Here is an 18,593-nt window from a genome sequence, read left to right on the forward strand (position 1 = left end):
TCGACAGCGGGAGCTTCTACTCCATCACCGAGCTCCCGTACGGAGTGGTGAGCTTCGACTCCAAAACTCGAACTTGGTCCGAGGTGAAGGCGGAGATGCCGTCCGGCCTCGCCTCGCCATCGCTGGTGGCGTACAAGAAGAGCCGGCTCTTGATGATCGGACGAGTGAAGGGGAGGAGCTCCGCCACAGCGAAGCCGGAGCTCAAACCAGCGACGGCGATGACGGCGATGGTCGAGGAGGGATTAAAAGTTTGGGAGCTCTCGCACGGTGCCGGGCTCGGGACGTGGACGGAGGTGAACAGGGCCCCGGTGGAGATGTGCCGCGAGTTTCTGGATGCGCTCAAGCCGAGGACGCCGCTGGTTTGCTCCGGGGTGGGGGACTTGGTGTGCGTGACGAGCCACCTCAGTCCAAAGGCGCTGGTTTTCGACGTGAGCCGCGGGAGCTGGCGGTGGCTGCCCAGGGATCCACTCTTCCCGAAGAAGAGGAACTTCCATCTCCTGGGATTTTGTTTCGAGCCAAGGCTGGACATCCAGCCGTGACCGAGAAGAACTGGTGCACTGCTGCTGCTGCTGCTGCTGCTAGACGGCTGGTTTACTCGACCGAAGAAGATGCTCTCACTCGTCACTCGTCGAGACAATGCCATCCATATCTGACTTCCGGACAAGATCCTGCAGCAGCACGAGGTTCTCTCTTTCTCACTTTTTATTTTATGGCCTTCCCTTGTTTTTCGGGTTCTCTCTCTCGCTCTCTTTTTTGCTTACGTTGATCATCCAGCTCCTTGGTGGTGGTGGTGATTCTCCAAATTTTTTTAATGCTTTCTAGGTGGATAAAGATGGCTGTGACTAGATAAGATCAGAAGAGAGCCAGCCAGCTGCATCATCAATCACCATTTGAAAACAAGCAAGCAAAGCAGGCAAGATCTTTCTTGGTGTTTTTTTGGCTCAAGATATATACTAGAGAAGAGAGCATTCATTCACCACTGGTTTAGTTTAGCTCCCAAGACTTCGTCGATCGATTTGTCAGGATAAAGTGACAACGTCGATCGATTTGGCAGGATAAAGAGACAACGCTCGCTGCTGACTCGACCGATTCCTTGGCTGTGCGAGAGTCCTTCCCACTGTTCCAACTTTCTTGGGCGATGCAAAGAAAGATGAAAGAAAGAAAAGCAAAGATGATGTTGTCTCGGGGAATGCTTTCTAAAACCCACTCCTTTCTTTTATTCAAATCCCAAAGGAAAAATCACTGCAAATATCTTCCCGGTAAGCAAGCTCTACCCAAACGCTTGCTTATATTTTTTTTGTTTTATGATGATACTACGCTGGCCGGATCAACTTGGTCATGAGACTTGACTGTACAGCAGTTACCTCTAGAGCAATCGTTGCTTATTCTTTCTCGCTTCTTCGTCCTCGTTTGATCTGTTAAAGAACTCCTCTTTCCAGTCTTCTCTATAGAATGGAAGTTAGTAGCTCCACTCGGTGGGAAGCGTCGACTCCGAGGCCTGGTGGAGATGGGAGCACGACGCGGTGTAAGTTTTCCATTGGCTGCTCGATGGCGGCCACTCTTCGTCCGCGGGGTAGCTTAAGTTGGCAGCATCAACACTTCCAGTGGGAAGTGTAGGACCGCTTCCTACAAAAACAAAGAGAAGATTGTTAAGCCAGGGAGCCATGATAATGCTAGGCCATGATCAGGAAACGCACCAGGAGGAGAGGTCCCAGGCTGCACTGACGGATAACATCGCATGTCATCGATATTTAGATTCAGTACTTGGACAATCCGCGACGGCAGAAGTACGCTCGAGCAGGCTGAAGGAAAGAGTTAGCTTGATTGAGAGTTGGAAGAAAAGTGAATAGCTTACATGATTTGCGTTTGGCGTAGTCATTGCTGCTACGAGGAAGGAAGACTCCAGTTCCGGTGGAGGACCTGTCTGCTGTTCCTCCCAGAAACACGGCACGCATGACAGAACCATTTGCTGGGGGCAGTGTCGGCCAATGCCCCACCGGACGTGGAGTTACTCCACACCGATATGTAGAGCGAGGGGCCGCAGGCGGAGCTTGCGGCTGGGCCCTGTTATGCCGATTCCAGACTGGTGCGGCCTGCTTGGAGCCTCGACACTGGAAATGAAAAAGAAAAGGAGAAAAAACGTATTCAATGAGAAAGCTGAAAAAAAACAGGAAGAAAAAGAAAAACTGGCTAGCTGCCTAAAGAAAAAAAGAAAGAAAAAGGAAATAGGTACCTGAGTGAGAGGACTTCTATCCTCTTCTTTCTGCGTCCACCCTCTCTGCACAGCAGCGGCATAAGGCTTGGCAAGGACGCACAAGGAGGAGTCATTCCCATTCCCGGCAGCGCCATACCGGACCTCGGGCAAATGACTTCCACGAGGAGAAACAAACTCCTCGACTTGCTGAAACCTGTTGCTGCTCATGTCGGCCCCTATAGCCGAATCCCACCCGTCATCAACAGCAGCTCCTCCAGGAGTTGAAGGAGGGGAGGAGACTTGAGATGAAACCTTGGAGCTGGAGCTACTGTTGATGGCGTATCCAGAACTCCAGCACCCGGCAGACCACTGAGACATCATAACCAAAAAAAACATCAAAAACTCCTTTCAGCACACAAGAAACGAAAAAGCAAGAACACAACACATACCTTTCGGAACTCCGTTGGAGATCCCATCGGCTGGTGCGGCACCGGATTCCAGCTACTTTCGCCCCACAAACCAACTCTATCTACGTTATCTACCTCACTAGTTTCGTCACTATCATCGAGCATGGAATGAGCCATTTGCTCAGCCAGCCCCGCCACGAAGTCGTCATCCTCGCTGCTCTCGGTCTCGGCAAACGAGTAGTCCGACAACAGGCCCGGAGGAGTAGAACATCCCCCAAAACAATTACTCTCCCCCCACTGGTGCTGAGAAGTCGGAGAAGCACCGCTGCTATTGCTATTGCTACTGCTACTGCTACTGCTACTGCCGCCGCTGCTACCACCCGGAATCACCACTGCTCTGGCCTCCAAACCCATCTTATTCGGCGACACCGGAAAAAAATCTCCCATTCACTGGGAGAAACGACGACCCAAGTCCCCGGGATCTGTTTTTGACTGGAGCCGTTACCTCAATGCCTGGAAGGAAAGCTCCACAACTGTGAAGAAGCGATGGAAAAACATCTTTCAGAGCCACCAAAGAGGAGATGAACAGAGCAAGCGCACAGACATCCAAGCACACAGACACCCAATGAGCAAATGGCGTAGATCTTTCGTTTTGCCACTTCCACAAGCAAGAGAGACGAAGGGGAGGAGAGGATAATAGGAACAACGCGGAAAGATGTGCCAGTCGCGCACAACACACTCTTTAAAAGTTAAAACAGCCAAGGAATCTCAAGTCGGCCCGGCCAGACAAAGAAGAGACCAAAGAAAAAAAAAGAGAAGAGAACCCCAGCACTGTAGAAAAAGCCAGTCTTTGCTTGCGAAAGCGAAGCCACGGGGGCAATGACATGGGGCGGGGGGAAATACTGGGGAAAGCCAGCTGATTCCGGCCCGAAACTCAAGGGAAAGAGAAGAAGCTAAAAATTTGCAGGCAATGCAAGAAATAAAAGATCTCTCAAGCCTGAGTCCTCGCGATCTAGGTACTTACATTCCCGGCGATGGCGATGATAAGCGAGCGCGAACAAGAATCTCGCGGAGAACACCCGGCGGCGGCCGCGATCTCTTCCACATTCCGCGCGCGCTCCGCCCATCCCTCCCTGCAATTACGCCGCCATAGCCACCGATTTAGGGCAAAGCCGCAGTAAAGCAAATTAGCCGTTATTTCCCGCCCAGTCAGCCCTAGCCCGCCGCGTCACCGTCCACCTCAGCAGCGAGCCAGGCCGTCCGATCGCAATCCGACGGCTGCAGCCGGCCGTGGAGAATATCTGCGCAGCGCTTTTGGGCGGGAATGTCTCCGTCGCGGTCTCGATTCTCGCGACTGGGCGGCATTTTTACTTTTAAAGTTTTTTTGGTTGTTTTGAAAATCGCCCGCGCGACCATCTCAATGTTGTGAGCGGCGGGAATTTTATAACTCACAACAAAACCGTTTGGTGTTAAAATGGACCGGAATCTCCACCAGTATCAGAATCTCTATATAATCTATGATTCATGCATGCCATTGTTGTTGTTAGATTTAAGAGTATGGCGAAGAATCGGCCTGGGACCATTCTATTTATTTGTATCTTTTCAACGTAGGATCATATCAAAGACAAACCCTACCACCCTAATCTATCCAAAAGAAAAGGTATCGTGACTATCATGTCAAGTTGAAAAATCCTCACCAAATAAATCATCGACAGCAGACACCAAACCCTAATTTCGCCGCCGCGCCACCTTAAAAGATCCCGCTGCCTGGTGTCGACATCACGGAGAATATCCGCAGCTTGTCACGTAGCTCATTTTTTCTTGGAACAGAGCTGGGCTGCATTTACGTGCAACACACGTTGGCCGTATTTTCTTTCTCCAACTTTTAAAAACTCTGCGCGTGGGCGCAAAATATTCTCACTATGCTCACTTGACAAGGAGCTCCGCCTTGAGCTTCAAGCTCACCAGCAAATCCTCGAAACTTTTCTTGAAGGAATCCACCCCTTCGATCTCGAGGAGCGAGCCAACGTCGTCCCACCGGATCCCCAGCGCTTCGATCTTGTCGTAAATCTTTTGGGCTCCATCCACGTCCGAGTCTAAAGTTCTCGCCAGCGTCCCGTGATCCACAAACGCCTCCAGTGCATTTCCAGGCATCGTGTTCACCTGCGCGTGTCAAGACATGGATTTTTCTATCAGTGACAAAAGAGAAAGATCTAGTCGCTTTACCGTGTCAGGGCCGATCAAAGTGTCGATGTAAAGAGTGTCGGAGTATGCCGGGTTTTTCACGCTCGTTGAAGCCCACAAGAGTCTCTGCTTCCTGGCTCCACGCTTTTTCAGTGCTTCCCAGCGAGGTCCCGAGAATTTCTTCTCGTAAAGTTGGAAAGCCAGAGCTGCCTGTGCAACGGCTGCCTGCATGAAGAACGCAAAGAGAGGAAGTCAGGAAAAGGAAAAACTTTGTCTCGTCACCTTGCCACGCAGCTGGAGCGCCTCGTCGGTGCCAATCTCATTCAGCCTTTTATCAACGAGAGTGTCGACCCGGCTTACAAAGAAGGAAGCCACACTCGAGACGCCCGAGAGATCTCCTTCTCTAGCTTCGAGTCCATCGAGATATGCATCGATTACAGCTTCATATCTTGGGAGTGAGAATATAAGCTGTTACGCAAAAAAAAGAAAAGAAGAGGAAATTAAAAAAAATTAAGTAGAGAATTAAGAAGCTTACGGTGACGTTAACACTGATGCCGAGGGAGATGGCGCTTCTGATTGAAGGAACACACTCAGCCGTCGCAGGAATCTTCACGTAGACATTGGGACGATTGACCTCCTTGTGCAGCCATTTTGCGGCGTTGAGCGTCTCGTCTGTCTCATGCGCGAGTAAAGGTGACACTTCCACAGAGACGTATCCATCTTCGCCTTTGCTGGAGCTAAAAACACCAAGGAAAAGGTCGCAAGCATCCTGGATGTCTTTGATGACCATTTGCCAATAAGCATCCTCCACTTTGCTACCACCCTGTACCAGCTGCCTGAAAAAAACAAGAGTAGAAAAGCAAACACTAAGTCAAAGTTTCTACGAACCTGAACTGTGGATCATAAGCGTCGGAGGAGGAGATGGCTTTCTGGAAAATCTATCACAAGGAAGAAGAGAAGATTTGAGAAAGAAAAGACGTTGTTCTCGACCACACTCACCGTGGGATTGCTCGTTACTCCTCGGACGCCACTGTCGATGAGTGGCTGGAGATCCGTGACAGGGCGCCTGAGATTGTCATACCATGGACTTTGCTGGTGTTTGCTATAGAGCTCGTGAAGAAGCGTAAGTTTCTCCACCTTGGAGGGCGTTTCTAGCACCATACATTGCACTCTAGTGAAAGCACAGTGTTACTTAGCACACACACACACACACACAAAGGAGAATACCTCAAACCCTGCGGATCACGGGTGTTCTTGAGCGGTATCACACATAATCTCTGTGTAGAGGAGCCACCGGCCGAGAACCTAGTAGCATCAGATCGCGAAAGACCTAGCGAGCTTAAGGATTGCGCCTTGAGTAACGCCATGCCTGCCGGAACACAAGATTTACCAAGCTCGTGAGCGAAAGATTTTCACAAGAGAATCGATCGATGATCGCAACCTAGAACCACAAATGCAGCAGAGATCGCAGGGTTTTACCTGATATCGAGCGTGGACCGCGCGCTCGACCCTAGACGACTGCGATCGGGCACAAAGAGAGCTCGCCCCTAGCTCCTCGCGAGAAGCCTATTTACTTTGACACTTTGATGATAAGCTTGGATCCAACGGTGGCTTCGGGGCATCTCAACGGCCGAGATGAATTCAAAGTGGTCTTCTCTGACCAGTAGGCACGACTTCCACGTGGTAACATCCAACGGCTGACATTCAAACGGTAGCTGCTGACTTGGCAAAAATAAAGGCGCGACGCTTTACCGTGATCACATTAAAGAGGAGCTCTTTGGTTGAGAAAGAAGAGACATTGGAGGAAGGAAACGATGGTGCGATCGACAAGAACACGAAGCCGCGCGGCTGCCAGGGCGGCGCCGCCATCGCTGATGCGCAGGAGGAGGCGACGACGCAGAGTAAGATCTTAGATCAATCAGGAAGTCATGACGAGAGATCTTTCTTCCTGCCCCAAATCCCCTAAAACCCTATTCCCTCGCTCGCAGCGCCGAAGAAGAAGAAGAAGACACGCCAAGCCTGCGTCAGGCGCTAGTGGATCCTCACGGAGTGACGAGTAAATCCATCGCTATCGACTCGACCGCATCGATGATCTCATCCATAGCAAGCAAAAGAAAATTTCTTCCAATGTATCAATCCATCGCCAGGGAATAAAATAGCGAGCTCGCCTCGTCGTCTTTGCTTTTCCAGGGAAGAGTCCACCATCTTTATAAACACGTGGCCCGCTTTCATTGGACCATGCCCATCAACGGCTAATAGTCATCCATTCTTCTGTGAAGGGAGATTTTTAGGTTTTGTGTGGAGGACGAAATGCCTGTGCCCGTCGTCGACAATGCGTACCTCAAGGCGATCGAATCCGCCAGGCGCGATCTCCGAGCTTTCATCGCCGAGAAGAATTGCGCGCCTCTGATGCTGCGATTGGCGTAAGTTTCCACTCTTGATTCCAGCTCCTCTTGATTTCTAGCTCTCTCAGATGGCACGATGCTGGCACTTACGATGCCGTGTCCAAGACTGGAGGACCGAATGGCTCGATCCGGAGCGAGCGGGAGTACACTCACGCTGCCAACAATGGGCTCAAAATTGCCATTGATTTCTGTGGTGAGTGCTACTTTTTGGAGATTATATGCTATAGAAACATTGTTTCGCAGAGCCTATCAAGGAGAAACACCCGACTATCACTTACGCGGATCTCTACCAGGTGCATGGATTTTCTTTTTTCTTTTTGTGGTAATGGTCAATTTTAATTTTTCTCGCTTATCAGCTAGCTGGAGTTGTGGCTGTAGAGGTAACTGGAGGACCTACGATCGATTTTGTGCCTGGCCGAAAGGTTTCGTTTCTGTTTGAGCTCTTTTTGATCAGTAGAAAACATGAAACTTGTCCATAGGATTCCGTCGCTACTACACCAGAAGGACGACTTCCCGATGCTCATCTAGGTTTGTATCATTCATTCTATGTAGCTATGAGTTTACAAGCTCGGGATGGCTGTTTTTTTTTTTTCAGGGGCAAAACATATCCGTGACGTGTTCTTTAGAATGGGTCTTTCTGACAAAGATATCGTCGCCCTCTCGGGAGGCCACACAATAGTAAGTCTCTCCTGTTTTATAGAACAATAAAAGTTTGTTTTTTCTTTTTCTTCTTTTTTTTCAGGGAAGAGGCCACAAGGAGAGATCCGGCTTTGAGGGACCATGGACACCACAGCCATTGAAGTTCGACAATTCGTACTTCAAGTAAGTCTCAGCTCTTTACTCTCTTTTTTTGGTGTCTTACGTATAGTCCGAACAAACACTAGAGAGCTCTTGAGAGGAGAATCAGAGGGCCTCTTGCAGCTGCCAACAGACAAGTGTTTGCTCGAGGATCCGTCCTTCCGTCCATACGTGGACTTGTATGCAAAGGTATCGTCAAAAAAACAAAAGCTTTTGGAAGTTTTCTGAGACTCACTCACTATGACGATACTGTGATGATCCAGGACGAGGACGCATTCTTCAAAGATTACGCCGAGTCTCACAAGAAACTCTCGGAGCTGGGATGCAAGCACACCTCTCCAGCGTTTGGAAACGCAAAGGCATCGCCAGCTGTGGATTCTCACGCGAGCACTGCGACAGTACTGGCTCACAGTGCGTTTGGCCTCGCGGTTTCAGCCATCGTCGTCGTTCTCAGCTACGCTTACGAGGTTCGCAGGAAGACTGCTCTCAAGTAGAACGACGTAAACAATGAAGCAACGCTCGGCCAATCTGGGCCGTCGATCTAAGTTAACAAACCCGAGAATATGCTTTATTTGTAAAAAAGGGAATCTATCTGGGGTTTTCATTAGGGTTTATGCGGCAATGGCTATGGCGCCCTCGCTGCGAATCGGCGGCCGCATTGCCTCGTCCTTCCTCGGCATCAACAGCTGCAATGGAGCAAGGAAGTGCGTGAGCAGCAACGGCAGCAGCAGATCAGGGCATTTGTTAGTGGTTTTTCGAGGTCAGTTCTCGGCCTCAGCACCTAGGAGGGCAAAGGGAAGCGCGGCGACGGAGTGGCACGACTCTGCGGATGCGTATTTCGGCGCCAAAGATTCAATTGGGAGTGTAGATAGTAGTTTGGCCGAAGGGGAGGATTTCGCGACGCATTCCAAGCGCAGCGCCAGGATTGCCGCGAGGCTATCAAAGAATTCCGAGGAGGCGACGGAAGAGCATGACAGAAGAAACAGCCCAGCTAAGTTTGAGGATAGGGGGCTGAGCGTTCCTGCCAGGAAAAAGGACTCTTTTTCGATTCAGGAGGAAGAAAGCAATGTGGCTAGCAGTGATCCGGATGACGAATTCGAAGAAGCAGAGGATGAGCGAGAACGGAAAAGATTTTTGCCGACTGGAATGAGAAGACTCAAGCGAGGATATGGAAGAAACGACATGAGAGGGAACGATATGAGGAGATACTATGATCCAAGAGAGATCGACGAGAAACCATCGGAAGTTCCAGCACTCAGAGGCGAGGCACTGTATGGGATTGGTCCCGTGAGAGCGGCACTCCAGGCGAGGAGAAGAGATCTATACGTGCTCTACATCCAGAATGGTCTCGACGAGAAACATCCCGGGAAGAGGAAAGCTCTGGCCGATGTGCTCTGGATCATGAAGGCCGCCAAGCGCTTGGAGCTCCGGGTAGAGACGACATCCAAGCACGCACTCAACGTTCTCGTCGACAACAGGCCTCACCAAGGGATGGTTTTGGATGCGTCACCTTTGGAGATGGTTGATATCTCGGCTCTGGATCGTCCCGACGCTATGCTGGCGAGAGCTCCGGTCTGGGTTGCTCTCGACGAGGTGAAAGATCCTCAGAACTTCGGCGCCATCCTGAGGTCGTCACACTTCTTCGGGGTTTGCGGGGTGGTGGTGTGCTCCAAAAACTCGGCACCGCTGAGTGGAGTAGTGAGCAAAGCCAGCGCCGGGGCCTTGGAGATGATCGATCTCCTTTCCTGCAAGAACATGATGATGTTCTTGAGGGACTCGGCTGACAACGGGTGGAGAGTGATTGGAACTTCCAACAGCCCCGAGAGCGAAGTCTTGGGCGATCTTCCAAAGAACGTCCCGACAATTCTGGTGCTGGGAAACGAAGGAGTTGGGATCAGGCCCTTCGTCAAGGCGGCGTGCACACACATGATCCGGATCCCAGGCGCTCTTCCTTTCCGGAGGCCCAGGAAAGCTTCGAGAATCGAGGAGGAGGCGGCTGCTCAAGTGGAAGCGAGCAGTGGCAGCGAACTAGCACTGAAAGCCGCGGTTCGCTACGAGATGATGAAGCTCAACTCGGAGGCGGATTGCGTTCTAAGGCCAGGAACCGTGGACAGTTTAAACGTGAGCGTTGCTGCTGGAGTTCTTCTTCACGAGCTCACGAATTTCTCGACAAAGTCACCATCGCCATTGAAGCTCCCGGCTTGATAAAGTCCAAGACTCTGGTATGGACTTTTTCGCGATTCATCGTGAAAAATCTAAGTTTTCAAGTTCCTTGTTGAAATGTTCTTCGCGGGCAGCGATCGAGTGGCACAGCTGGTGGCCCGCGGTTGGGCCACGTAACGTGATTCACTGCAAAATCATTGTGTACTATGTTAGGGTGGGCGCTAGGGTTTGGGATTAGAGGCGTTAGGGTTCTTGAGAATGCGTCGCCGGATCTCTCTCGGCGCTGGATCGCTGCGCACCTGATCTGTGCGCATTTTTCCCTGAGCTGCCGCGCGATTGCAATCTCTGCGTCAATGACAGGGAAGGCAAGAAAACGACATTGCGCAAGCTGAAGCGAGCAGGATAAGTACGAGGTATGGTTTTTATTCGTTTTCTGAGCTGATAGCTCTTACATTCCCTCGGATTGTCCAGGTATTGCCGGCTAGAAGTCCCAAAAAACGATTTTTTCTACAAAGAATGCAGTGAATGCTGTCCCATTTGGCAGACTTTCTCAAGCTTGCATCCTCGTGGATTGCAAACTGCACGGCGTGTATGGGGTGCGTAGGAACAACCATTCTTTTGATTCGTCTTTCTTTTCTCGATCGAGATATACTAGTGATGTTTGTTCTTTGCAAACTTTTGCTGGATTTTGCAACAGAGCAGTGGCTGTGTTGGCGTCTTCAAAAAATCCCCGCCTGTAAGAAGTGTGGACAAATCGAGGAAGCACAAGGCGGCCAAGCGGGGGTCTCACGGGCATGGTCCGCCGCAGAAGGATTGGTGGTCATCCAGCTCGAATGATATGGATAACAATCTGACAAACTCCAGATCTTCGCAGAGGAGCACGTCGTCGATCAGTGGTGTCAATCACAGCTTGGATAGCATCAACGCCGCCAACAATGGTGGCTACATTAATAACGGTGGGTTCTTGTTTCTTCCGCCAAAGTTACTCTTTTCTTTCTCTCGAAGGGTCTAACTTTGCCTCAGGGAACAGCTTTAACTTTATGGACTGAGCAGCGAAGACTCTGGATTGGAGATCGTCAAAGAAACCGATCGCAAGACCCTCGTGAAGCGGCAGCGAGGTAAGCCAGAGCTGTGCTGTTCGTGAGCTTTGCTGAGATCATTCGTTCTCTTTTTTTTTTGTTTTTGGTTGTCTTTCTTGCAGCTGGCGCCCGACTTACGACGATCTTTTGTCAAACCATCGTCCGCAGGATTTGCTAGCGACGAATCGTCCATTCCCTCAGCCTATACCTCTACCCGTAAGTTTTTCTATTAAAGGCTTGGCTAGAAGTCTGGTAGCTTGTCAAAGTGTTGTTGGACATGAATCACGATCTCACTGGTGATTTTGGTGTGATCTTCCAGGACATGATCGATTTCCTGGTGGATGTGTGGGAACAAGAGGGCCTCTACGACTGATGGAGTTTTAGAGTTTCCATCCGAGCTTTCGCCTATCTACAAGATCACGTACACACACACACACACACACAGGATTGAGAGGAGCGAATTGAGTTTCTGGTTGTATCAACAGACTGGTTTTTTTTTTTTCTTACAGGAAACGAAAAAGAGAGAGAAAATTCCCTCGGAATATTTCTTTCGTGTATTAAAGATGCCCGTTTAAGTTGGTGGTTAACTGATAGTAATGATAATCAAAACCTCTGGGCGAGCTGTCACTCTCTCTCCACAGAAAGGACCTTTCACTGACCGCTCCCTTTCGTCCACAGGACGACCTACCGATCCAACCACTAGGGAGCGATGGCGATCCACGTGGCGTTGTCTGGTTGGGCATGGCTTGCTACCCGACAGTGGTCTTTCACCGGAAGAGACTCACCGACACCGGTAAACCATCTTTCCGGCGGGTTTCATAGAGTAAGAACTACGGTTTTATTCCATCTTTCCCTTTGGCTAGAAGGGAGGAGCGCCAGGGTTTCCTCGATCGATCGATTCGCAAATGCGGCTGCCAGGCGATGTTTGATGCGCTTCCAGCTCTCGACTGATCCAAGCGGCGCCTTGTGTGGAGGTATGGTTGTGTTCTTCCCGAAATATCTTCCTCCCGGGGTGATTCTAGAGCTCTGGCAGTGAATGCAGGCGAGCTAGAGGCAAGATTTGCGATCCGAGCCCTCGCGGAGTGCCAGGATGTATCACAACATGTGGGGCGGGCCTCTGGAGGTCTTCCAGTTGGAGGGCCACGACGATGACCAGAGCCGGAGCATGGAATTGGATCGAGCGGCGCTCCAGAAGCTCGAGGAGACGCAGCAGAGCTGGCTGCTTGGAGCTGGAGAGAAGAAGAAGAAGCAGGTCGTGGATCTAGGCTGCATTGTTTGCAGTAGGAAGCTCTTCACGGGGATTGTCACGGCATTGGTCGCGGTTGGGCTTATCATTGGGTTCACGGTGCTGATCGTCAAGACAGCGCCCAAGCATCGCCGCCACGCTCCTCCTCCGGATAACTACACGGTGGCGCTCCATAAGACTCTCATGTTCTTCAATGCCCAAAAGTGTAAGCTCGCTCATAGCTCCTAGGTGGTAGCATTTCATTTCTCTTAGAACTCTTTCGCTAAGTTGGCCTTTCTTTTTTCTTTTCTTTGCAGCTGGGAAGCTCCCGAAGCACAACAACGTATCTTTTAGAGGCAATTCTGGCATGCAAGATGGGGTGGATCCTGGGATCCACGGTAACTTGATCGGGGGCTACTACGACGCTGGTGACAACATCAAGTTTTTGTTCCCGCAGGCCTACACCATGACTCTTCTCAGCTGGAGTGTGATTGAGTACCGTGCCAAGTACGAGGCGGCCGGCGAGCTTGCGCATGTCACGGAGCTTATAAAATGGGGAATGGACTACATTCTCAAGACTTTCAACTCGACGGGGCTCCAGATTTACAATGAAACCACCACTCACATCGACTACATCTACGCACAAGTACGTTGAAATTCTCGCATGTTTCTATGGTGATTGTGTCCTGATGAAGTTCTCCAAACTCTTTCTTTTATAAAGGTTGGTACTGGCACAACCGGAGGCGATGCCACAGCTACTGCCACTCCAAACGATCACTCTTGCTGGGAGCGACCAGAGGACATGGATTATCCTCGCCCGGTTTCCCAGCTCGGCACGGGATCAGACTTGGCTGGTGAAATGGCCGCGGCACTTGCGGCCGCTTCCATAGTTTTCAAGGACAATGCACCGTACTCCCAAAGGCTAGTCAATGGTGCAAGGGCACTCTTCAAGATGGCCAGGGAAAAAAGAGGTCGCTACAGTGCTGGTGGATCTGATGCAGCCCAGTTTTACAACTCGTCCGGATACTTTGACGAGTTTCTATGGGGTGGAGCTTGGTTATACTATGCTACAGGAAACTCGTCCTACCTACAGCTAGTCACAACATATGGTATTGGAAGGAACGCCGGAGCCTATGGAGGAGGTCCATACTACGGTGTTTTCGATTGGGATAACAAGCTTTTTGGTGCGCAGGTAATGTCGACCAACGCTCTTTGCTCTCGTAGTAACTTACAGGTGTGTTACAGGTGCTCTTGACGAGACTGAGAATTCTACAAAGCCCTGGATATCCTTACGAAGAAGTGCTGAAGAATTTCCACAACCACACCAATCTTGTGATGTGCTCTTACCTCCCACTGTACAAGAGGTTTCCTAGAACACCAGGTAATGGTTTTTGCTTCTTGTGTTTTTATATATGCATATATAATACTGGCTTGCTCTGTTCCAGGCGGGTTGATCATTCTGAATCGTGGAAATCCCGCACCTCTTCAGTACACGGCCAATGCTGCGTTTCTCGCTGTGTTGTTCAGTGACTACATGATCGCTGGAGACGTTCCTGGATGGTATTGTGGCTCTCAGTTCTACACAGCAGACACAATGCGCAACTTTGCGAAATCCCAGGTTCGCCGCTTCCTCTCTTATGCTTCATATCTCTCACACGCCTTTGCCTTTCTCCACAGGTGGACTACATTCTGGGAAAGAACCCGCGGAAGATGAGCTACGTCGTGGGATACGGCAACAAGTATCCCAAGCAAGTACACCACCGAGCGGCATCCATCCCCAAGAACAAGCGAAAGTACGGGTGCCAGGAAGGCTGGAGATTTCGAGACAGCAAAAAGGCCAACCCAAACACCATCGTCGGCGCCATGGTTGGAGGGCCAGACACCAAGGATCGCTTCCACGACGTGAGAAGTAACTACAACTTCACGGAGCCAACGCTGGCCGGGAACGCTGGCCTCGCGTTCGCGCTGGTGGCACTGTCGGGAGGCGATTCATCGTCGGGGGTGGACGCTTCGAACATCTTCTCGGCGATTCCACCGCAGTACCCGGCTCCTCCTCCGCCATCGCCTCCCTGGACTCCGTGAAGGCAAGTAGGAATAACAGCGCTCGAAGTCTTTGACGCTGATCTCGACGTGCCTCGATCTAGTGTAAAAGAACAAGGTTAAGTCAAGTGAGAAGCAGCACCTTATATAGGGATCATTTGTAGTACACCACCGCCATCTTTGTCGTCCCTTGGTTAGCAAAACCTTGAGCATGCTCTCCAAATGAGACCACTCCATGGGACAGCAGATGCCGCTGCTCTCCACAAGCCTGGCCTGCGAGAATCCCACCAGCATACCAACGTAGCCTCCACTCTGGGCCTCTGAGACGGCTACGTTGGTAAACAGAAGCTCCCCACGGTTGTCCATGCCGCACACAGCTTCTCTGCATCCCTGCGCTGCAGCTTTGGCAGCTTCTGGCGAGCACTTGCGGTGCAGGAGCGGTATGTCCCCAACTCTAGTGTCGGACATCATGAGGAACGAGAACATCCCCCCGATGGAAGAAGGCCAGCGAGTAGAGCACGGGGATGCCCGCTTCCCTGATCGTCTTGCTGAGCTCCTCGTCCTAGCGATCGCACAGATCCCTCAGCTTGAGTACCACCGGCTTACTTTTCCCACTCGAACCACGCAGGATGAGGAAGAGCACCTCCACAAACTTAAACTTGGTGGTCACACTTTTTAGTTTTAACTTCCTATATATAAATAATAATATAAAAAAAAGTTATTGTATTTTATAGTTCTAATTTAAATTGTTCAACTGGTAGAAATTCAAATACTAAATCTTAAAAATCTGGATTATAATTTCTAATTAATACATATAAATATATTAGTATAGATACAGATTTAAGTTCATGCAAAATTTCTAGTATAGTTTCTGAAATTTAATATAATATATTTCTGTGGTGGAATATAATGAATATTAAACAAATAACTTGCTTTTCCTAAATTTATTTTTCAATTGTGTGATACAACTTTAACAGCTTTATTTACAAGATTCAATAATTTTTAATTGGTCATTTCTAAAGCCACTAAATGGTAGAAATATATTATTATGTTACTGTCCAACTGTAAAATTAAATTATATTCAGAAAAAAATATTTATAATCATCTAATAAGTAATATCACCAAAATATTTATTTCTTACATTATATATATTACTCTTCAAGATTATTGTAATATTGTTATGTAAAATTAAAAAACTCTAAATTACTCATTTTAAAGTTCATGTAAGACTTTAAACTTAGAAATATTGACTATAATATAATTACTATTGTCATGGATAGGTCAATTTAATTATTTCACATTTTCACATGGAAACTCCTTAATTCCTCTCACTTTCAAATAAACTCCCTTACAAAAAATTTTATTCCTCTTGATCACTAATTTAAGATATAAATTAGTCCATTTGTTCAAGAAGCTAGACAATGAATTTCTTTCAAAGCTTCTTCAACTTTATAATGATTGTAATTTTGGAATGGGCTCCTTTATCAATATACAGATTTATATGTATATGATGGTGAGGTATATTATCCAAACATGCTATGACATCCTTAGCAATGAAACTTTAGTGTCTCATTAAAATTGATTTAATAGCAATTTTAGTAGCCCTATATACATAAGTATGTTGAACAATTTGTTCATACTTATTATTTATATTAACAAATCAAGATGCCTCAATATACTTTGTTCAGTCTTCTCCAACCTTTTCCTCTTGCTTGAGGGTTTTAGAAATTTATCTTTATGGATTTCTTTATTGATCTTCTACCTTCTCAAGATAAAAAGATATGATGTAGTTTATATATAAGTTTTATTATTTGCTCATGTTTAAATTTATATGAGTTTTTTGGTTTAAAAAAAAATGAACTGATATGTGTTTTATATTATATAACAGTTTCTATAACAATTTCATTTACTTATTTAATAAAATGTTTATACTATAAGAGTTTAGTTTAGGTTATAATTGTTTTATTATCCATCTAGAACCACCAGACCACCACCTTCAGTCCATTTCAAAACAATGAGAGTGTTATGCAATACTTAGCTTGTTGCCTTGAGTTAAAAATGTGATGAAGGATTTGGCCCGTCTCCTGGAAAATCACTTAATCTCTTGATGCTTAAAAAGGAGAGTTCTAGTTACACATAAAACACCTCACACTTGCAATATATATGAGCACTTAGTTAGAGCTTTGACTATTGTTCTGGTGTTGGAAAAAGAAGTTTAAATACAAATGGCAGTCGGGGTGTACCATGGTTGCTGGCTTTCTTTGGAATGCCTGGCAGGAGAAGTTTCTCGATTGCTGCTGAGTGTTGCGGGGATGCACCAGCCATCTACCTTGTCTCCTGCACAAAGAGAGGAACTTCTCTCCTAAACCTCTGCTGCATGGCGGACTTGTTGGCCAGGGCCGGATACGCGCAAGAGCTGGTGAGGGTCATGCCGAATTGTGCTACCACGGTGGAGTGGCTTTGCTTGCTGTGTGCTTGTAACAGCCGCGGGAGTCTCAAGCACGCCGCCGTGGAAATCAAGTCAGTACTGGAGCAAAACTTTGGATCCGCGTTTGTGGCATTGGCAAGCAAAACGAAATGATCACCTCGTGCGGGGATAGCTCAGTTGGGAGAGCGTCAGACTGAAGATCTGAAGGCCGTGTGTTCGATTTGCGCTCCTTTTTCCATCTTTCTAAGAATGTAATACGCATAGAGTTCCGAAGACAATATGTGGTTAAATAGACTGCGACCATTCTCCTCCAACTAGAAGAATCAATCACCTTTTTCGTTGAATAAAATCCAACACTTGCAAATATCATCCAAGTTTGCAAAGAAAAAGAGAAAGATAAGTCTAGAGCTTCACTTCTCAGATTGTTCCCAGCAAACATGTAGCCTACAAACACAAGAGCCGCCAGAAAAGCCATCAAATCCCCCAGGAAAGTGATGCCTTTGTCACCATCGGGCTTGCTAGCAAATGCGATGATCAAAACCCCACCTCCTTTGCTCAGGGGGCCAGGATAGAACAGCGATGATGAGCGGAGGCATCGAAACAAAGAGGAGGCTATGCGGAAGGAATGTGTGATCCAGTGACACATACCTGGATATCGATCGAAACAAAACATAGGCCGAAATGCAAGGCTACTGCAAGAGCACAGATTGCAAGCACGCAAAGAGGTCGCTAACAAACATGCATCGCTTCTGGGGAGAGAGGCACCACCAGTCCCAAATGAATCCAGGCAGAAGGATCATTGCCGTGACTTGCAATCTCCATGCTGCAGCGCAGTTTGGTCACCTAGATCGCATGATCAAGAGAAAAGTTTTCAGTGAATCAAAGCGCAGACCAGCACCAGCCACACGCACCATGGTGTCCGGGCAGCCATGGCTGGTACTTACGCCTTCCTCGCACACCATATATAAACCCTAATTTCGGCTATCACGAGAAGATTCGTTTGGGGCTTCTTCGCGTCTTCCTGGTGGCTCGTATTCTTTCGAGATTACTTTGGAATTCGAAGACACAACAAGATTTTTCTAGTTGGTTATTCCCAGAAAATGAATGCTTAGATTTTCTGATGTGAAAAAATTTCAGTTTGGTCCAGCTACCTATCCTTGACACGGCTAAGTTGTGATGCTTCCATCCAGCTTACAAAGAAACTGCATGTAGTATGGAGGTAGAACCTGACGTTAGAATTTAATAATGTTTGCTATGTTGACTTTGAATTGGACTGGAGTGAAGATTGTCAATTTGTGTTGTCAGGCAGCAACATTTGAAAAAAAATACTTGTGTTTTATCGAAGATTGTCTTTGAAAATGAGAGATTCTATATTTGATTCCACAAGCATACAATGTTGAAGAAATAACTTGAATTTGAAGTTTCATAGATGACATATCTTGAATAGAATTTTTTTATAGGGATTTTGAAAACAAGAGTACAACACTGAAGAAATAACTTGCACGTGAAATTTCATAGAAAGTGCAGTGACTTTGGTATATAAAATGGGGCTAGGTCTTTCACAAATATACAAGAGCAAGAGCAATTGGAAGATAGAAGATAGAAGTTTGATATAGAGTTTGAGGTTTGAGTATATTTTAAGGTTATGGCACCCGCTTATGATCCAACTT

The 18,593-nt window shown here is 48.0% G+C and overlaps 6 protein-coding genes and 1 long non-coding RNA gene across 9 annotated transcripts; 5 read left to right on the forward strand and 2 right to left on the reverse strand.

The window, feature by feature from the left end:
* Positions 1-1,190: 1,190 nt before the first annotated feature.
* On the reverse strand, positions 1,191-3,752 carry LOC9663122. 2 transcript variants are annotated; one of them, XM_024673672.1, is made up of 6 exons: positions 3,626-3,752; positions 2,644-3,134; positions 2,234-2,563; positions 1,856-2,111; positions 1,698-1,802; positions 1,191-1,626 (listed from the first exon to the last, which is right to left on the reverse strand). In XM_024673672.1, exons 2-6 carry the CDS (start codon positions 3,046-3,048, stop codon positions 1,460-1,462), a joined length of 1,263 nt encoding a protein of 420 aa, XP_024529440.1. In that variant the 5' UTR covers positions 3,049-3,134; positions 3,626-3,752; the 3' UTR covers positions 1,191-1,459. The 2 variants fall into 2 exon arrangements, with proteins under 2 accessions (XP_024529440.1, XP_002960807.2); XM_002960761.2 differs by lacking the exon at positions 3,626-3,752 and having other exon boundaries at positions 2,644-3,613.
* Positions 3,753-4,443: 691 nt separating this feature from the next.
* Positions 4,444-6,375, reverse strand: LOC9663123 (transaldolase 2). The gene is made up of 8 exons (XM_024675185.1): positions 6,265-6,375; positions 6,013-6,154; positions 5,785-5,956; positions 5,674-5,723; positions 5,321-5,621; positions 5,068-5,253; positions 4,828-5,010; positions 4,444-4,764 (listed from the first exon to the last, which is right to left on the reverse strand). The coding sequence occupies exons 2-8, from the start codon at positions 6,150-6,152 to the stop codon at positions 4,528-4,530; spliced, it is 1,269 nt and encodes a 422-aa protein (XP_024530953.1). The 5' UTR covers positions 6,153-6,154; positions 6,265-6,375; the 3' UTR covers positions 4,444-4,527.
* Positions 6,376-6,447: 72 nt separating this feature from the next.
* On the forward strand, positions 6,448-6,970 carry LOC112346375. Its single transcript, XR_002992397.1, has 2 exons — positions 6,448-6,686; positions 6,774-6,970. It is a non-coding gene; the product is annotated as an uncharacterized LOC112346375 (long non-coding RNA).
* Positions 6,971-7,035: 65 nt separating this feature from the next.
* On the forward strand, positions 7,036-8,592 carry LOC9633540 (L-ascorbate peroxidase 3). Its single transcript, XM_002960098.2, has 9 exons — positions 7,036-7,208; positions 7,259-7,383; positions 7,434-7,483; positions 7,547-7,612; positions 7,670-7,718; positions 7,786-7,868; positions 7,933-8,012; positions 8,075-8,177; positions 8,252-8,592. The coding sequence occupies exons 1-9, from the start codon at positions 7,096-7,098 to the stop codon at positions 8,480-8,482; spliced, it is 900 nt and encodes a 299-aa protein (XP_002960144.1). The 5' UTR covers positions 7,036-7,095; the 3' UTR covers positions 8,483-8,592.
* LOC112342384 lies at positions 8,479-10,345 on the forward strand. The gene has a single exon (XM_024664124.1). It carries the CDS (start codon positions 8,496-8,498, stop codon positions 10,191-10,193), a length of 1,698 nt encoding a protein of 565 aa, XP_024519892.1. The 5' UTR covers positions 8,479-8,495; the 3' UTR covers positions 10,194-10,345.
* A 40-nt stretch (positions 10,346-10,385) lies between these two features.
* On the forward strand, positions 10,386-11,857 carry LOC9663124. Its single transcript, XM_024664275.1, has 6 exons — positions 10,386-10,564; positions 10,623-10,747; positions 10,854-11,107; positions 11,182-11,269; positions 11,353-11,446; positions 11,550-11,857. Exons 2-6 carry the CDS (start codon positions 10,677-10,679, stop codon positions 11,601-11,603), a joined length of 561 nt encoding a protein of 186 aa, XP_024520043.1. The 5' UTR covers positions 10,386-10,564; positions 10,623-10,676; the 3' UTR covers positions 11,604-11,857.
* Positions 11,858-12,043: 186 nt separating this feature from the next.
* Positions 12,044-14,661, forward strand: LOC9663125 (endoglucanase 25). Of its 2 annotated transcripts, none has more exons than XM_024663990.1 (7): positions 12,044-12,204; positions 12,264-12,681; positions 12,773-13,101; positions 13,177-13,647; positions 13,701-13,836; positions 13,901-14,073; positions 14,133-14,661. In XM_024663990.1, the coding sequence occupies exons 2-7, from the start codon at positions 12,321-12,323 to the stop codon at positions 14,535-14,537; spliced, it is 1,875 nt and encodes a 624-aa protein (XP_024519758.1). In that variant the 5' UTR covers positions 12,044-12,204; positions 12,264-12,320; the 3' UTR covers positions 14,538-14,661. The 2 variants fall into 2 exon arrangements, with proteins under 2 accessions (XP_024519758.1, XP_002960146.2); XM_002960100.2 differs by having other exon boundaries at positions 12,273-12,681.
* The last annotated feature ends 3,932 nt before the right edge of the window (positions 14,662-18,593 follow it).

The sequence above is a fragment of the Selaginella moellendorffii genome, unplaced genomic scaffold (assembly GCF_000143415.4).
Source record: "Selaginella moellendorffii unplaced genomic scaffold, v1.0 SELMOscaffold_0, whole genome shotgun sequence".
NCBI lineage: Eukaryota > Viridiplantae > Streptophyta > Lycopodiopsida > Selaginellales > Selaginellaceae > Selaginella > Selaginella moellendorffii.

Bases quoted from the DNA above. Each gene is read 5' to 3' on its own strand.
- LOC9663122 (XM_024673672.1), bottom strand. From the start codon at position 3,048: ATGGGAGATTTTTTTCCGGTGTCGCCGAATAAGATGGGTTTGGAGGCC. The intron at 1,803-1,855 runs GTAAGCTATTCA...TCTTTCCTTCAG, and splicing joins CTACGCCAAACGCAAATCAT to CCTGCTCGAGCGTACTTCTG. The intron at 1,627-1,697 runs GTGCGTTTCCTG...TTGTTTTTGTAG, and splicing joins GCCTGGGACCTCTCCTCCTG to GAAGCGGTCCTACACTTCCC.
- LOC9663124 (XM_024664275.1), top strand. From the start codon at position 10,677: ATGCTGTCCCATTTGGCAGACTTTCTCAAGCTTGCATCCTCGTGGATT. The intron at 10,748-10,853 runs GTGCGTAGGAAC...GCAACAGAGCAG, and splicing joins AACTGCACGGCGTGTATGGG to TGGCTGTGTTGGCGTCTTCA. The intron at 11,447-11,549 runs GTAAGTTTTTCT...GTGATCTTCCAG, and splicing joins CTCAGCCTATACCTCTACCC to GACATGATCGATTTCCTGGT.
- LOC112342384 (XM_024664124.1), top strand. From the start codon at position 8,496: ATGAAGCAACGCTCGGCCAATCTGGGCCGTCGATCTAAGTTAACAAAC.
- LOC9663125 (XM_024663990.1), top strand. From the start codon at position 12,321: ATGTATCACAACATGTGGGGCGGGCCTCTGGAGGTCTTCCAGTTGGAG. The intron at 12,682-12,772 runs GTAAGCTCGCTC...TTTTCTTTGCAG, and splicing joins GTTCTTCAATGCCCAAAAGT to CTGGGAAGCTCCCGAAGCAC. The intron at 14,074-14,132 runs GTTCGCCGCTTC...CTTTCTCCACAG, and splicing joins GCAACTTTGCGAAATCCCAG to GTGGACTACATTCTGGGAAA.
- LOC9633540 (XM_002960098.2), top strand. From the start codon at position 7,096: ATGCCTGTGCCCGTCGTCGACAATGCGTACCTCAAGGCGATCGAATCC. The intron at 7,484-7,546 runs GTGCATGGATTT...CTCGCTTATCAG, and splicing joins CTTACGCGGATCTCTACCAG to CTAGCTGGAGTTGTGGCTGT. The intron at 8,178-8,251 runs GTATCGTCAAAA...GTGATGATCCAG, and splicing joins ACGTGGACTTGTATGCAAAG to GACGAGGACGCATTCTTCAA.
- LOC9663123 (XM_024675185.1), bottom strand. From the start codon at position 6,152: ATGGCGTTACTCAAGGCGCAATCCTTAAGCTCGCTAGGTCTTTCGCGA. The intron at 5,622-5,673 runs GTTCGTAGAAAC...TGTTTTTTTCAG, and splicing joins GCTTATGATCCACAGTTCAG to GCAGCTGGTACAGGGTGGTA. The intron at 5,254-5,320 runs GTAAGCTTCTTA...TTTGCGTAACAG, and splicing joins GCATCAGTGTTAACGTCACC to CTTATATTCTCACTCCCAAG.